This window comes from Cavia porcellus, unplaced genomic scaffold (assembly GCF_034190915.1).
Source record: "Cavia porcellus strain 051 isolate PalLab524CR breed Dunkin Hartley unplaced genomic scaffold, mCavPor4.1 scaffold_33, whole genome shotgun sequence".
NCBI lineage: Eukaryota > Metazoa > Chordata > Mammalia > Rodentia > Caviidae > Cavia > Cavia porcellus.
The window spans coordinates 31,117,309-31,135,977 of NW_026947516.1; the positions used below are offsets into that span (position 1 = coordinate 31,117,309).

General features: G+C 38.3%; 1 protein-coding gene across 1 annotated transcript; it reads left to right on the plus strand.

The window, feature by feature from the left end:
• Window positions 1-332: 332 nt before the first annotated feature.
• LOC134474573 (uncharacterized) lies at window positions 333-9,403 on the plus strand. Its single transcript, XM_063242920.1, has 9 exons — window positions 333-416; window positions 1,006-1,095; window positions 1,488-1,574; window positions 1,965-2,051; window positions 2,463-2,558; window positions 5,832-5,927; window positions 6,308-6,391; window positions 7,295-7,390; window positions 7,783-9,403. Exons 1-9 carry the CDS (start codon window positions 335-337, stop codon window positions 9,030-9,032), a joined length of 1,968 nt encoding a protein of 655 aa, XP_063098990.1. The 5' UTR covers window positions 333-334; the 3' UTR covers window positions 9,033-9,403.
• The last annotated feature ends 9,266 nt before the right edge of the window (window positions 9,404-18,669 follow it).

An 18,669-nucleotide genomic window follows, 5' to 3' on the forward strand; every position in this document is an offset into this window, starting at 1 on the left:
ATATTTTTGACATGCTCTACACAGTGATATGTGTGATTCCGCACATGACAAAACATTTAAAATATACTTTTACAGATGCTCTTTTTGAAATGTATGATTTATTGAGGATTAGCTGAATCTTTTCAAATGAAGTTGAAACTATGATGCATTTACTTGTTGAATATGCTGTTTATGAATATGGTAACTGTGTGAGAGAAAAATATGTGAAAAGTTTGAGTCCTTATACCTTCATTCTTATCTTGTTTTTTTGAAACAAGGCTACAGAGTAGTATTTTAAGGTGTTTCTAATGTTTTCAGTACTTTTCTGATCTTGTTTTTGGTGACAGATGTACGAATGTCTCCAGTTACATATTGTGGCACAGTGGAAATTTCCTCTTCTGAGGAAAGTGAATGTGTGTCAGACAGTGATCAAAGAGGTAATCCATCTTGAACATTAGGAAATCATGGTAAATGTATTAGTAATTGCACAGTGGACTGAAAGAAATACCTTTTTGGCATGCTGTAACAGTGGTATGTGAGACTCTATCAAGTCAAAGTATTGAAAATATTATTTTTTTGATTCTCTGTTGAAACTCTATGAAGGACAGAAAGCCAGCAAAGAGATGATACATTTGGACATTAGTAAGTCATTGCAAAGGCATTAATATTTGAATAGTGGACTGAAAGTGATATCTTTTCACATTCCCTATACAATGGTTCGTGAGACACAGTAAATGGCAAAACATTTAAAGTAGACCTTTATCAGTTTCTCTTTTTTGTCTATGAATTTATTGAATAACGCTTCAGTCTTTTCAAATAAAACTGAAGTAATTTTGCCTATTCTTACAAATTTGAAGTGTGTTATTCACGAAACTGATAGCTGTGTAAGTGTAAAATATGGTGACAATGTTGAAACCTTAAGCAAGCATTCGTATCTTATTTTTGAAACAAGGTTCCAGAGTTTTATTGTATGATGTTTTTGATTTTCTGAAATCTTTTCTGATCTCCACCTTTTTGTGGTAATAGGTGCACAACCACCTCGAGATGTTCTTCCTGAACCCGTGGTAATTTCTTCTTCTGAGGAAAGTGAATGTATGTCAGACAGTGATCAAAGAGGTAATCCATCGTGAACATTAGGAAATCATGATAATTGCATTAGTAATTGGACAGTGGACTGAAAGAAATATCCTTTGATATGCCCTACAGAGTGATATGTGAAACTCTATAAATGACAAAATATTGAAAATAGGCTTTTTTTATTGTCTGCTTAAAATCTATGAATTTATAAGGATTGCCTCAGCCTTCTTAAATTCAATTGGAACTATTCATTCTTATAAACTTGGAGATGTTGTTTATGAAAGTGATAAATATATAAGTGTAAGATATGGTGTAAACTTGAAGATTTAAGCACTCACTATTATTTTTTTGAAACAGGGCTACAGAGTAGTGATTTAAGCTTTTTAATTTTCTTTGTTATATTTTATCCTCCTCCTCTTTTCTGGTGACAGGTGCACAAGAGCCCCAAGATGTGTGTTGTCAACCTGTGGAAATCTCTTCTGAGGAAAGTGAATGTATGTCAGACAGTGATCAAAGAGGTAATCCATCTTGAACATTAGGAAATCATGGTAAATGTATTAGTAATTGGGCAGTGGACTGACAGAAATATCTTTGGCACACCCTACAAAGTGATATGTGAAATTCAAAATGGCAAAATATTGAAAATAGACTTTTTCTGATTATTTAAATTCTATGAATTTATACAGATTACTGAAGCCTTCTTAAAATCGACTGGAACTCTTCATTCTTATAAACCTGGAGATATTGTTTATGAAAGTGATAAATATATATGTGTAAGATATGGTGTAAACTTGAAGATTTAAGCACTTATTATTTTCTTATTTTTTGAAACAGGGCTGCAGAGTAGTGACTTAAACTTTTTAATTTTCTTTGTTATATTTTATCCTCCTCCTCTTTTCTGGTGACAGGTGCACGAGAGCCCCAAGATGTGTGTTGTCAACCTGTGGAAATCTCTTCTGAGGAAAGTGAATGTATGTCAGACAGTGATCAAAGAGGTAATCCATCTTGAACATTAGGAAATTATGGTAAATGTATTAGTAATTGGGCAGTGGACTGACAGAAATATCCTTTTGCACGCCCTACAGAGTGATATGTGAAACTTGAAATAGCAAAGTATTGAAAATAGACTTTTTCTGATTGTTTAAAATCTATGAATTTATAAGGATTGCAACAGCCTTCTCAGATTCAACTGGAACTATCCATTCTTTACTTATAAATTTGGAGTATGTTATTTATAAAAGTGGTACATATATAAGTGCAAAATATGATGTAAACTTGAAGTTTTAAGTACTCACTAGTTTCTTATGGTTTTGACACGGGGTTTCAGAGTATTATTTTTGAAGGTTTTTTTTGTTGTTGTTGTTGTTGTTGTTGTTGTTATATTGTTTCCTTCTCCTCTCTTTCAGTGGCAGGTGCACAAGTGCCCCATGATGTGTGTTGTGAAACAGTGGAAATTTCCTCTTCTGAAGAAAGTGAACATGTGCCAGAGAGTGAGCAAGCAGGTAATATTTTGTAGGAAATCAGAGTAATTGTGTTAGTATTTGGACAGTGGACTGAGGGAGATATCTTTCGACATTCCCTACACAATGGTATGTAACACTGTGTCTATGATAAAATATTTAATGTACGTGTTTTTTAGTTTCTCTTTTTTAAACCTATGAATTTATTGAGGATTACCTCAGGTTTTTCAAGAATGAAAGGAATCTTGCCTTTAATTATAAATTTGGACTATGTTATTTATGAAAGTGACAAATTTCTAAGTGTAAAATATGCTGAAAAGTTTTGAGTTTTAAGCATTCATTGTTTTCTTATTTTTTGAAAGAAGGTTATAGAGTAGTATTTTCTGATGTTTTTATTTTTGTTAGTTTTTTTCTTACCTTCTTTTTCATGGTGACAGGTACAAGAATGTCTCCAGATGACTCTTGTAAACATTGAAATTTTTCTCTTTTGAACAATCTAAATATAGGACAGAAAGTGAGCGAAGGGGTCCATCTCGGACATTATGACATCAGGGCAATTGTATTAGCATTTAGACAGTAAAATGAAAAAAAATACCTTTTCATGTGCTCTACACAGTAGCATATGAGTCTTTGTCCCTGAAAAAATATTGAAATTAGTATTTTTTCAGATTTCATGTTTCAAATCTATGAGTTTATTAAAGATTAACTCATTTTTCAAGTGGAATTGAAATTATGCTGCTTTGTAATAAATTTTTGGTATGTTTTTATGACAGTGTTAGCTGTGTAAGTGTAAATATGTTGAACAGTTTGGTCTTTAGTATCTTGTTCTTTTCTAATTTTTTGAAGCAAGGTTATAATGTAGCATTTTATGTTTTCATTTTTCTTAATTCCTTTCTCACCTCCCTCTCTTTGTGGCAAAGTGCTTAAGTGTCTCTAAATGACTACTGCAAAGTAGTGGTTCTAACTCATTTTGAGCAAACTGAATATATAGTATGCAGTGAGCAAAAAAACTAAATTGGAAATTAGGAAATCAGGGTAATTGTGTTATTATGGGGGCAGTCCAATGAAATAAATATTTTTGACACGTCCTACACAGTGGTATGTGATTGTTTGCTCATGACAAAATATTTAAAATAGACTTTTTTCAGATTGACCATTTTAATGTAAGAATTTGTCAAGGATTATCTCAGTTTTTTCAAATGAACCTGAAATTATACTACATTTATTCATCAATTTGTACTATTTTTAATGAAAAAGTTACCTGTGTAAGTTTAAATTATTCCAAAACTTGGAGTCTTTATGGTCTTACTCTTTTTTTAAAGCAAGGCTGAAGTATAGAATTTTATGGTGGTTTGAATTTTCTTATTTTTTTTTCTGACCTACACCTCTTTTGTGATAACAGTTGCACAAATTGCTCCAGATGGCAATTGTCAAAGAGTGGAACTTTCTTCCACTGAGCAAACTGACTATAGGACAGAAAATGAGCGAAGAAATAACCCATCTTGGAAATTGGGAAATTAGAGTAATTGCATTAGTATTTGGACCATGGACTGAAAGAAATATCTTTTGATGTGCTCTACTTAATGTACATGAGGTAGAAGAGACTCTGTCAATGAAAAAATATTGAAGATAGACTTTTCTCAGATTATATTTTTTAAATCTATTAATTTATCCAAAGATTAGCTCAGTCCTTCAAATGGAATTGAAACTAGTCTGCCTTTACTTATAAATTTTTATTATGTTTTTATGAGAGTGTTATCTGTGTAAGTGTACAATACGTTCAAAACTGGTTCTTTAAGCACAGATTATTTTACTTTTTGAAACAATGTTACAAAGTCCTATTTTATGTTTTAAATTTTCTTAATTTGTTTCACACATCCTCCTTTTTCGTAGGGACAGGTACACAAGTGTCTCTAGATGACTATTGTGAAACAGTGGAACATACCTGTTCTGAGCAACCTGAATACACAATAGAAAGTGATCATAGGCATTGGACATTAGGAAATTAGGGTAACTGTACAGGTATTTAGATAGTGCAATGAAAGAAATATTTTTGGACATGCCTTATGCAATGATATTTGAGACCGTACATGACAGAATATTTAAAATACACTTTTTGAAAAATTTCTCTTTTAAGTCAGTGAATTCATTGAGGATAACCTCAGATTTTTCAAATGGAATTAAAACTATCTCATACATTTGGACTGTGTTATTTATAAAAGTGCTAACTGTGTAACTGTAAAGTGTATTAAAACTTATAGTCATTAAGTACTCATACTTTTGCTATTTTTTGAAGCTGGTTTATAGATTAGTATTTTGTAATATTTTTAAATTTATTAGTTCTTATCGTACGTCCTCCTCTTTGTGGTGATAGGTGCACATGTATCTCCACTTGACTATTGTCAAACAATAGAAGTTTCCTCTATTGAGCAAAGTGAACATATGAGAAAGAGTGAGCAAATAGGTAATCCATCTCAGACATTAGAAAATCAGGGTATTTGTATTGGTATTTGCACAGTGCACTGAAAGAAATATGTTTTGACATACTCTACACAAAATCTTTTTATGGCAAAATGTTGAAATAGACATTTTTTAAGATTCTGTTTTAAATCTATGAATGTATTGAGGATTAGCTCAGTCTTTTCAAATGAAATAGCTTACATCCTGCTTATAATTTTAGACTGTTGTTTATGAAAATGTTTACCTTTTAAGTATAAAATATGCTAAAATCTTTAAATCTTTAAGAGCTCATTATTTTCTTATTTTTGAAAGAATTTTACTGAGTCATATTTTATGATGGTTTCAGTTTTCTTAGTTCCTTACCGTCTTGCTCCTCTTTTGTAGTGAAAAGTACACAGACATCTCCACCTGTCTATTTTAAAGAAGAGGAAACTTCCTCTGCTGAGCAAAGTGAACATATGAGACAAAGTGAGAAAATAGGTAATCCATCTCAGACATTCGAAAATCAGGGTCATTGTATTGGTATTTGCACAGTGCACTGAAATAAACGTTTTCACATACTCTACACATAACTTTTTATGGCAAAATGTTGAAATAGACGTTTTTTAAGATTTTGTTTTAAATCTATGAATGTATTGAGAATTAGCTCAGTCTTTGCAAATGAAATAGCTTACATCCTGCTTATAATTTTAGACTGTTGTTTATGAAAATGTTTACTTTTTAAGTGTAAAATATGCTAAACTCTTTAAAACTTTAAGAGCTCATTATTTGCTTATTTTTAAAAGAGTTTTACTGAGTAATATTTTATGATGTTTTCAATTTTTAGTTCTTTACTGTCTTGCTCCTCTTTTGTAGTGAAAAGTACACAGACATCTCCACCTGTCTATCGTATAACAGAGGAAACTTCCTCTGCTGTGCAAACTGAAGATGTGAGACAATGTGAGCAAATAGGTAATCCATCTCAGACATTCGAAAATCAGGGTCATTGTATTGGTATTTGCACAGTGCACTGAAAGAAATGTTTTCACATACTCTACACATAACTTTTTATGGCAAAATGTTGAAATAGACATTTTTTAAAATTCTGTTTTAAATCTATGAATGTATTAAGAATTAGCTCAGTGTTTTCAAATGAAATAGCTTATATCCTGCCTTTATAATTTTAGACTCTGTTGTTTATGAAAATGTTTACTTTTTAAGTGCAAAATATGCTAAAACCTTTAAATATTTAAGAACTCATTATTTTCTTATTTTTGAAAGAATTTTACTGAGTAATATTTATGATGGTTTCAGTTTTCTTAGTTCTTTACTGTCTTGCTCCTCTTTTGTAGTGAAAAGTACACAGACATCTCCACCTGCATATTTTAAAGAAGAGGAAACTTCCTCTGCTGAGCAAGCTGGATATATGAGAGAAGGTGAGCAAATAGGTAATTCATCTTGGACATTAGAAAATCAGGGTAATTTTATTGATATTAGCACTTTGCTTTGAAAGAAATATGTTTTGACATGCGCTACACAGTGGTATGTGATATTCTTTATGGAAAAATGTTGAGATAGACATTTTGTTAGGATTCTTTTTTTTAAATCTATGAATTTACTCAGTATTTTCAAGTGAAATACAATCTATCCTGCCTTAAAGTTTTAGAGTCTGTTTATGAAAATGTTTACTGTCAGTGGAAAATTTGCTGAAATCTTTGTGTGCTTATAAGCTCATTTCATTCCTTTTTTTTGAAAGAAGCTTATTGTGTAATATTTTATGATTTTTTAATTTTATTAGTTCTTTTTGCCCTTGTTCTCTTTTGTGACTAAAGGTGCACACGTAACTGCACCTGACTATTGCAAAACAGTGGAAATTTCCTCTTATGAGAAAACTGAATATATGAGAGAAAATGAGCAAATAGGTAACCCATCTTGGACATTAGAAAATCAGAGTAATTGTTTTAATATTTGGACAGTGTACTGAAAGAAATACATTTTCACATGCTCTACATAGTGGTATGTGATAATCTGTGTGACAAAATGTTGAAGTAGACTTTTTAAGAGTCTCTTTTTAGATCTGTGAATTTATTGAGGATATGTTAGTCTTTCAGAATAGAATAGAATAGAATAGAATTGAATAGAAATGAAATAGAATCTATCCCGACTTTATAATTTTAGACTCTATTTTTATGAAAACATTTACTTTTTAATTGTAAAATGTGCTGAAATCTTTAAATCTTTAAGAGCTCATTATTTTGTTAGTTTTCAAAGAAGATTACCGAGTAATATTTTATGATGTTTTCAATTTTCTTAGTTCTTTTCTTTCTCCTCTTTTACAGTGATAGGTGCACAGACATCTCCACCCGACTATTCTGAAATAGTGGAAATTTCCTCTTTTGAACAAACTGAACATGTGAGAGAAAGTGAGCTAACAGGTAATCCATATTGGACATTAGAAAATCAGGGCAACTGAATTAATATTTGCATAGTACACTGAAAGAAATATTGTTTTATATGCTCTGCACAGTGGTATGTGATAAACCGTGCATGAATACATACTGACATAGACTGTAAGATTCTGTGTTAAAATTTACAAATTTATTGAGGATTATCTCAGTCTTTTAAAATGAAATAGATTCTATCCTGCCTTTATAATATTAGACTCTGTTTTTTATGAAAGTATTTACTGTATCAGTATAAAATATGATGAAATCTTTGAGTCTTTAAGAGCTTTTTGTTTTCTTATTTTTGAAAGAAGTTTATTGTGTAATATTTTATGATGCTTTTAATTTTCTTAGTTCCTGTTCATCCTTCTCCTCTTTTATAGTGAAAGGTGCACACGTATCTCCACCTGACTCTTATGAAACAGTGGAACTCCCCAGATTTGTGCAAGCTGCATATATGACAGGAACTGATCAAAGGAATACTCCATCTTGGACATTAGAAAGTCAGAGTAATTCAAGTAATATTACTTTCAGCAGACAAATTTCAGAGCATGGACATTTATCATGGTCAAGATCACACAGAGAACATATGGAAAATCCACAACTTGGATTAGCATTTGCAACTTCATCTGTATCACAACAAAATATAACTGAAGGACTAATGGAAGACTCTTTCACCAAAGCGCAAAGATCAAGAAAGAAGAGACGAAGACATAGAAGAGTTAGACAAGGTGATGAATCCCATTCACATTCAAATGTAGCACTTGACCAGGGTATGAAATTTCATGCCAGTATATCATCTGATACTGTAGAGCATGGGTCTGTAAGTGACACTGAGATGTTTTCTAGAGATGAACCCCATGAGAAAGTAAGACATCAGATGAGTAGTTTTACGTCACAAAGTGGAGGTCAGTTTTCAGCTTCTGGACTACCTGATCATTCTTCAAGAGAATATTCTAGGCACACAACCAGAAATAGGGAAGCTCCACAATGGAGAAGATGTGCTACACTGTTAGTGCCCAATCTTCAAATCACAATTTTTCCTGGAGAAGACTCTAGATGTGACACAGGTAGTACACCTTCATTCATACCCGAGTCATTAAGCACTAGTGATTCAGTAGAAACTGTTCTAGAAGAGATCAGAAATGCATTTTCACGTGCTGAAGAGGCTGGTGCAAGAAGTAATGTTGGTTCCCTCAGGATCCCTACTAATAGAAGTTCAAATACTGATGTAAGTGATACAACTCCTGTTGTAGCTGAGAGAGGAACATTAGGTCAGAGAATGACAGGATTGGTTAGATCCAGTAACCTTATGGACATTGATAGTGATCTACAGTATCAAGGCTTACCCTCAACTTTAAATGTGCAAAGGGCAGAGTCACAGAATAGAAGCAGTGGTTCCAATTTAAATCCTAGTTATCAGTCTGGTTCAACAGCAATTTACCACACAAGCTTGAGCTTTTCTACTGGTTCTGGTAGTAGCCCTGTGTTCAGTGCCAGCTCTCATGCTGAAAATCCAGAAATTGCTTCAATGATGCCTGAAGACATTAATGAAAGAGGTACATTATTAGGCTCACTTTCACAGCGCAGACCAAAAAGTCAACACACACCCAGAAATACCTCACAAAAATGAATGCCAGCACCTTTTAGGTGAACTAATCCCTATAGATGAATACATTTTTCACCAACTTAGAAGACTTACAAAGCAACAGGTTGACAACTTTCCAGTAAGAACATTTAACAAAACTGATGCTGTGAAGCACTGTAATGTGTGCATTACATGATACAAAATTTCACATACTACAGTGTTCTCATGAATATCAAATGCACCGCATTGATCCTTGTTTATCAGTAAATTCTACCTGTCCTATTTGTTGCAGTGACATAAATAGATTATGAGAACAGAGAAAATTCTTAAGTTGTAAACTCTCAGCAATACTACAGTAATGGACAAACAATAGTCACTTGCTTTATGTTTACTTTTGAAGTTATGCTTATATACAAAATAACATCCTGAAGCATATAATTTGTTGAAGAATAGATTAACCTAGTTTCTGTTTCAAAATAAAAGATTTAAAAAAAATTGTGTCTTATCTGACTTTAAATAACAATTACACAATACAGAAAGTCACTGAATTTCAGTAGAAATTTCGCAGTTATACTGGGTGAAGATGTCCCTTATTTCATAAAAGATTTTGCATTTTCAGCGTGTTGTCAGTGGGCCCTAATGCTTTCAGCACAGTACAGGACAACAGCAGCATGGGGTGGTGAAAGCTGCTCACCTCATGGTAGCTGGGAAGCAGAGACAAGGGGCTGGAGTCCCACTATCTCTTCAAAGATATATCTCCATTAACAATTTTCTTCCACTAGGCTCCACTTTATAGGCTGGAGCTCAAGCTGTATTAGCATTCTTGTTGTTACATAGAATACCTGATGTCTGCCACTAAAAGGTGGGAAAGTTTATTTTGGCTTACAGTTTTCAGAGGATTCAATTCATGGTTGATTGATTCCAAGGGACATAGCAGAAGAAAACTTCACTCTATGATAGTCAGGAAGGAGAGTGAAAGAAAGGAGGAGCTGGGGACAAGAAAATATCCTTTCCAAGTCATGATGCCAGTGAACAGTCTCCAACAACACCCAACTTCCTAACAGCATATGAACTATTGAACTCATCAGTGGATAATCTGCATCATCCATCTGGATGAACATGGCCACACTCACATCTGCCTTGCCCATTCAGGGAAGCACAACCACACTAAATCATCCTCTGAATTCCTCAAGGAAGCAAACTCCTCCCTTCCCCTTTAAATCCTTTGCTTTACCCTGGCTTCTTGCAGATTCCACTCTCCAAAAGCACTGGCTCCTACAAGAGTGAATAGCAATCAGGATTTCTTACACAGAGCTCTCAGGTACTTCCTGTCCCCTCCATGATTTTCATATATATGATACTGAAACATGGTATAGGGTACACCTCTCTTTAGTGCCATTTCAAGCCTATCACAGACAGTGGCCCAGACACTCCTTACTCTTGTATTTCAAAAACAAGCCCCCCCCAAAATGGTGTAGAAAAATGGGGCAAGACATGTTTTTTAAGAAAAAGGAGCACTTTTATTTAATCTGGTACCAGAGACAGAGTGCAGTTGTAATACACGCAGCTGTGTGTCTAGCTTAAAACATTTACATAATTTTTAGCAAGTACAATTTACAAAGTAAGGGGTTTATGGGGTGGATCAGAAAATGAAGAAATCCTTGATCCGCTAAAGAATGAGGAAGACCTTTGTTTCCCTTTGCAGAGGGGAGCAATAGTTAACATACCAACCAGGTCAGATTCCCAGGAATTTACAGTCCCTTGCAGAGGGGAGCAATAGTTAACGTATCAATCAGGTCACCCAGGAAGATGGGGGCATACAGAACAGGAGGACGGCACTACAGCTGTTAACAATGTGGTCGGTGCCCCAGGGTGTCTGGTTGTAGGAAATAGTTGCATTTGCAAAGAGAATTAATATGTAATTTGGTCATATAACTGTAGGCATTGGCAAACATAACAGAAACATAAAGAAGCTCTTTTTGTAAATGTATAACATTCCCCACTGATTTTTGTCAATGATTCAAATCATTGGCTCATGGGGTTTTCAGACATAGGTATCAGTTTATAACCTTGTGTCTTTAAAATTATGAGCTTTATAGTTTGAACCGGATCTTTGACATAGTTTACCAATTTGTTTATAATACAAGGCCCAATAGGAGGATTAACAAAGGTCTTGCAGCCACCATTATTAAAGCTGCCTATCAAAGGGAGAAAGAAAACCAACGTTTAAATTAGCTCTGTTTTGCCTGTCTGGCTTGTTCTTGCAATCGCTTTCTGAGGTTAGTCATGTTCTACCTGATGACTCCAGAATGACTGGCATACCAGCAACAATTTTTTCCTAAAGCCAGACAGAGGGCTCCTTGGGGTCTCCATAAGGGAGAACACATAAGAACAAGATTATCAGATATATTTGGCAATCTTAAACTTTAAAGGGTCCTTGGAGGGAACAGCAGTCCCCTTATCTGTAGGTTGGTCACCATAGGGGGCCGGGACCAGCTTGAAGTGGGAATGATGAATCCAGGTGGACTTTTCAGCAACTTTGACAGCAGTTGGAGTTCTGAGGACCACAGTGTAGGGATCTTTCCATCGCGGCTCAAGGGATTCATGGTGATGCCTATGGATGAGGACTAGTGCCTCAGGCTCTACTGCAGGGCATTTGTCCTTGCAGTGGGCTGCAGGAAGAGGATGTTGTTGTCAGAATAACTGGTGGATGAAAGTCAGAACTGGCTGAAGGGCCTGGAGGAACTAAATAAGATCTTGCTTAGCTAAATCAGTTAATTTTTGCCTCAGGATCTTAGGGATAAGTGGAGGGAGTCTCCCATACAAAGCCTCTAAAGGGGAAACATCTGCAACATAGGGGGTACATCGCACACACAAAAGAGCAAAAGGGAGGAGAGTCACCTAGTTCTCGCCTGTTTCCAAGGCCATCGTATTACTGTTTTAAAAGTCTGGTTTATCCTTTCTACTTGTCCTAAACTTTGAGGCTGGTAAGCACAATGGAGTTTCCAATCAATCTGCAATGTTTAGGTTAGTTTTTGAGTTATCCTGGCTATAAAAGCTAGGCCATTGTTGGACCCCATGGATAAGGGGAGGCCAAATTGGGGAAACTGCTATCAGGGCTGACTCAGACTTAGTAGGCAAAGCTTTGGCCCATCTAGTGAAAATACCTATTATTACTAATAAGTGCTTATTCCCTTGAATTCCAGGCTTTCCCATTTTTGTGAAATCTATTTCCAAATGTTGTCTAGGCATGGTCCCATGATAGCGAGTGGTTTCTATTTGTTGCAGTCACTTTGGGATCACTAATTGACACTGAGGGCATATGAGGCTCACAGACTGGGTAAGCTTTGATAATAGCCCTCAGAGATACTAGACTTTGCTCAAAGTTGAGCTGCCAGATGCAAGTCTTTTCAAGTGCAAATGGGCTCTGACAAAGTAGGTGGGATCAGCAGTAATGTTGGGGCTATCTCAATCCCTACTAATTTTATGGCTGCCTTTTGGGCGGTGGCATGTGCTAAATTATTTCCTTGTACAACAAGGTTATCTCCTGCCCAATGGGCTCTACAGTAGATAATAGCCACTTTTCTTGGCATCCACACGGCAGCCAACGAGTCCTAAATTTGGGGAGCATTTTTAATCTTTTGGTCCCCAGAAGTCAATAAACACCATTCTTGATAAATGGCCTCATGAACATGGACAGTAGCAAATGCATATTCTGACAACTTGAGGGCCTCAGTGAGGGCAATGAGTTTAGCCCTTTGGGCTGATGTTCCCAGCACCAGGGTTTGTTCCCATAGAACCTGAGAGTCTGTGGTAAAGGCAGCTCCTATGACCCGCTTACGTTGATAGATGTAACTGCTTCCATCAGAGAAATACAAAGGAACTCTGAATAGTGGCTCCTCCATCAAGTCTGGTCCCCAGTACAGTCGTGGAGGGCCAAGGAGGGGTCATCATTAGGCAGCAGAGTAGCAGAGTTTAAAGGCGCTGTCCCTTTGAAACTTATGGTAGTCAGATCCAGAAGTAATGCCTGATAATGCATGACTTTGGAGTTGGCAGTCATTGGTCCAGCAGAGCCTTGATGAGAGTCTCCAGTGAATGGAGGGGACAATTAAGAGTTTCTGTCCAAAAGTCAATTTTTGAGCCTCCTCTACGAGGAGGGTCACTGGGGAAGTCACCCTCAGACAAGGGCCATCCTGCTGCCACTTAATCAAGTCTCTTGGAAGGATAGGCAACAGGCCTCTGCCAGTGTCCCAATCTCTGGGTCAGTCCTATGGCTCCTAGAAATTCTTGCACTTGCTTTTTAGTCACAGGCACTGGAATGTGTTGGATGGCTTGCATCCACTGGGAGGAAAGAGTCCATTTTCCTTTATGGATTTGGTAACCTAAGTAGGTCACATACTTTTGGCATAGTTGGGCCTTTTCGCAGAGACCCTATAACCCAGCTCATCTAAAGCCCACAGAAGATCTTCAGACAGTCCTTTCATCAGTGCACCCTTCTCTTAGCAGTAAGTACATTGATCTTTATCTAGGGGCAGATGAGACTTTGCATTGGGCTGGGTGACTTTGTTGGCTTTTGGTCTTTAGGGTCCTCCCACTTGTCAAATATCTTTTAAGCAATTTGTAATAACTGACTGAAGGGCATTCTCTTAAATCCCTCAAACTTTTGCAATTTTCGCTTAATATCAGACGCCGACTTGATTACAAAGGCAATATTAATGACCCTTGCATTTTTAGGTGCTACCAGTATATAAATGTGATAGGCCTTTTCAATCTTTTCAGAAAAACCCAAGGGAGACTCATTAGCCAATTGTCTCACCTCTGCTACCTTGGGCAAATTGGTGGGTTTTCTGGGTGCCCTTAATGGCTACCAAGAACAACTGGAGATACCGATCAAGAACTTCCTTACATCTGGTTGTCCATTTGGGGTGGGACAAGAGGAAAACATGGTCTGACATTCTGGATCAGAGGACAGGTTTCATCTGGATGGCACATGTACTTAACTAAATTACATACTTAACTTAAAAAGGGCTTTTCCATAGGCAACAAAATTAATTGCACCACATAATCTCCCAGATGTCCACAGCACATGCAAGAACTTGTATTTTATCTCTATAATCACCAATCACATTAGGCACAATAGTTACTCCTTTTAAATTTAGATTTGCTTTTTCTAGCATAAGACCAACTGTTCCTTTAGGTGGGGAACCCCAAATTCCTGGGGTGCCCCATGACCATCTTTTTTATCTTACTGTTTCTCCCCAGCAATCAAAATCTCAACTCTGTCTTTACAATCTACAGCATTCCTGAAATTTTTCTTTTGGCCAAACTCATAGTATTGCAGGTTATCCTGCTGGGCTCTTTGCTCTTAATTTGCAATGTAAAGCTGGCTAAGAGCCCCCAACAATAGCCATGCCACAGAAAGCATTTTCTCTTTCATATTCTGGCACAGCCAAAAATTTTTAGTTTAAAACAAAAAGACTTTCTTGTCCCTCTTTTTATATTTCTTTTTTTACTTATTTTCAGTCAATTACCTTTCCTCTTCCTTTTTAGATAACATTAAAACCTTTAACAATATCCTTGACGTAACTTTCTTTTAGTAGTCTGAAACATATTAATCATTTTATGTCTTTTCACTACATTAAAATTCTACACTTTAAAAACAGTATGACCTGTTTTTATTTGGTAAAGTTAATATGATTTTGAAAAACCATGAATGTACATATATGTGCACATATATTTACATTTTAATCAGGATGAAAAATGCTTTGTAAAGGCATGCTGAGGTTGCAAGTAATCAATTGAGAACTAAAGCATTAAACAACATGCCACAAAAGACAAGACCAACATTAAAGACACAAACAAAGGTTTTTTTTTTTGGTCCACAGTTTGGCAAGCTAAAGGAAATAATTTTCATTATGAATGTTGAGTCCAATGAGCCACATGGATCCTGCAACAGAAATGGGCAACAAGCCCCTAAGTTAGTAACAAATTTAGAAGTTCAAATGGGGAAAAAAATTAGTAACAGATTCAAATGGACAGACAACTCCAAAGTACAAAAGCACTGAACATAAATACACACGGACAAAAAGCCCCAAAGTTACAAATGGGCCGAAGCCCCAGACCAGCTGAAGCCTCTAGATGGGCCAAAGCCCCACACACAGGCCAAAGCCCAACACATGGGCCGAAGCCCCACACATGGGCCAAATCCCCACACACAGGCTGAAGCCTTACACGGGCTGAAGCTCCCCACACACAAGGCCAAAGCCCCACATGGGCTGAAACCCCTCACACATGGGCCAAAGCCCCACACATGGGCCAAAGCTCCACACATGGGCCAAAGCCCCAAATTACAAATGGGCGAGAGGCCCCGGAAGGCATCCCATTTTGATTCAGAAGGAGCACTAGGCTCATCTGTAGTCACACATATGCACACCCAAATCACAAATGGGCAAAAGCCCCAAAGCACAAATGGGTGAAAAGCCCCAAATCACAAACAGGCGAGAAGCCCAAAGCACAAATGGGCAGGAAGCCCAAATCACAAATGGGCAAAAAGGCCCAAGTTATAAATGAGCAAAAACCCTAAATGACAAAGAGGTGAAAAACCCCCGGAAGGTATCCTATTTCGTCTGCAGTTACAAATGTGTGCACCCAAATTACAAACAGGCAAAAAGACCCAATGCTTACAGATGTTTCGCGGATCAATTGGTGAAAAATAATTTGGTGAGGGGTTCCCCCAGTAATCCCGGACAAGCCTCTAAATTTTGTATTCCAAAAATAAGCCCCCCAAAATGGTGTCCAAAAATGGGGCAAGACATGTTTTTTTTAAGAAAAAGGAGCGCTTTTATTTAACCTGATACCAGGGACACAGTGCAGTTGGAGTTTGTGCAGCTGTGTGTCTGGCTTAAAACTTTTACAGAATTTTTAGCAAGTACAGTTTACAATGTAAGGGGTTTATGAGTGTGGATCAGGAAATAAAGAAATCCTTGATCCCCTAAGGAATGAGGAAGACCTTTGTTTCCCTTTGCAGAGGGGAGCAATAGTTAACATATCAACCAGGTCAGAGTCCCAGGAATTTACAGTACCTTGCATAAGGGAGCAATAGTTAACTTACTAATCAAGTCACACAGGAAGATGGTGCATACAGAACAGTATGACGGCACTACAGCTGTTAACAATGTGGTCGGTGCCCCAGGGTGTCTGGTTGTAGGAAACAGTTGCATTTGCAAAGGGAATCAATAGGTAATTTGGTCATATAACTTGGGCACTGGCAAACATAACACAAATATAATGAAGCTCTTTTTGTTAGTGTATAACACCACCTTTAGATCTAGGAAGACTTTGCCTTTTCCCTCTCCTTATGTGTAACACCCCCTTTGCGTTTAAAACTTTCCCTTTAGTTTCTTGTTTCTCCATTCTGAAAGATGTTTTTGCAGGGTTCATCAATCTGTGTTATAAGTTGTTTTCTATCAGGACTTGCAGTACTTCACTCTAAGTGCTTCTTGACTTGATGGTTTGTGTTAAGAAGTCTGTTATGATTCTGATGAGTTTTCCTTTATATGTAATCCTAATGCTTTAATTATGTGGACCTTCAAAGTTTACCTCACCTGACCTAATCCTTTAAAAAAAAATCAGCTTCTTGCCCGGCTTCATTTGGAGACCTGCTGAGCTCCCGATAGGTGGGCTGGCCCACACTACCAGCCTAGCCCAGCCTGTTTAGCTGCCGCGCCTGGCCACAGGTCTGCAGAGGAGGAGCTGGACAGATCTGGGGTGCCCTCACTGGCCTCTCTGCGTGTCTGGAGGACTCTGGATTTCTGCGCCCAGACTGCTGGAGTTCCCTCAGGCTTCCAGGTGCAGTGAAGGAGAGAGGTGGGTTTAAGGCTTCCACATCAGCCTCCCCATTCCCGGCTTCATTTGGAGACCTGCTGAGCTCCCAATAGGTGGGCTGGCCCACACTACCAGCCTAGCCCAGCCTGTTTAGCTGCCGCGCCTGGCCACAGGTCTGCAGAGGAGGAGCTGGGCAGATCTGGGGTGCCCTCACTGGCCTCTCTGCGTGTCTGGAGGACTCTGGATTTCTGCGCCCAGACTGCTGGAGTTCCCTCAGGCTTCCAGGTGCAGTGAAGGCGAGAGGTGGGTTTGAGGCTTCCACATTAGCCTCCCCATTCCAGGCTTCATTTGGAGACCTGCTGAGCGCCCGATAGGTGGGCTGGCCCACACAACCAGCCTAGCCCAGCCTGTTTAGCAGCCGCGCCTGGCCATAGGTCTGCAGAGGAGGAGCTGGGCAGATCTGGGGTGCCCTCACTGGCCTCTCTGCGTGTCTGGAGGACTCTGGATTTCTGCGCCCAGACTGCTGGAGTTCCCTCAGGCTTCCAGGTGCAGTGAAGGAGAGAGGTGGGTTTAAGGCTTCCACATCAGCCTCCCCATTCCCGGCTTCATTTGGAGACCTGCTGAGCTCCCGATAGGTGGGCTGGCCCACACTACCAGCCTAGCCCAGCCTGTTTAGCTGCCGCGCCTGGCCACAGGTCTGCAGAGGAGGAGCTGGACAGATCTGGGGTGCCCTCACTGGCCTCTCTGCGTGTCTGGAGGACTCTGGATTTCTGCGCCCAGACTGCTGGAGTTCCCTCAGGCTTCCAGGTGCAGTGAAGGAGAGAGGTGGGTTTAAGGCTTCCACATCAGCCTCCCCATTCCCGGCTTCATTTGGAGACCTGCTGAGCTCCCAATAGGTGGGCTGGCCCACACTACCAGCCTAGCCCAGCCTGTTTAGCTGCCGCGCCTGGCCACAGGTCTGCAGAGGAGGAGCTGGGCAGATCTGGGATGCCCTCACTGGCCTCTCTGCGTGTCTGGAGGACTGTGGATATCTCTGCAACCAGGGAGGGTCCACAGGTTCCTGAAGCACTGCGGCCTGTGGTGAGTACCCTAACCTGGCTGCGATTGAAGAACTGTGGAGCTTCCAAGGGGCAGGTGGGCGCACAGTGTCCCTGAAGCCCAGCTTGTCTGGAACTGCGGAGTTCTGAGCAGGCAGAGGAGGGCCACTGGTTCTGTAGGCCTAATGGCTTGGAGTAGCGCGGCGCCAGAGTCCCAGTAGCTCCAAACATAGAAGGGGATTTTCAACAGATCCTGAGGAAGCTTTCAAGCAACAATTGAAACACAGAAATATAGGAAAATGACAAAACGAAAGACCAAATTACAACCTCAAACCTCCAGCCCATCTCAAGAAACCCTAGGAGCGATGTATATAGAAGAAAATATATCCCATCCACCTCATATATCGGACACAATAGCCACTGAAATTGACAAGCAACTCCAGGAAGCTTTAAAGAAATTCAAACTCGAAATAATCTCCCAGATAAAAGAAGAAATGATAAAAGAAATGAAAGAGATTCTAAATATATCTAAAGAAAACACAGATAAAAAATTGGAGGAACTAAACAAAAAGATAGAATCCCTAGACGAGCAATATAAGAAACAAACAGAATACATAATGCAGATGCACAGAGATATACAGGAAATAAAAAACTCCACTGAAAGTTGTAAAAACTGCCTTAATGAAAGTGAAGATAGAATTTCAGACCTTGAAGACAGGATTGCAGCTAGTGAACAGGAAAGGAAAGATCTTTTGAAAATAACAAGGAACCAGGAAACAACAATTCAACAACTGCAAGACGATGCAAAGAAGAATAACATA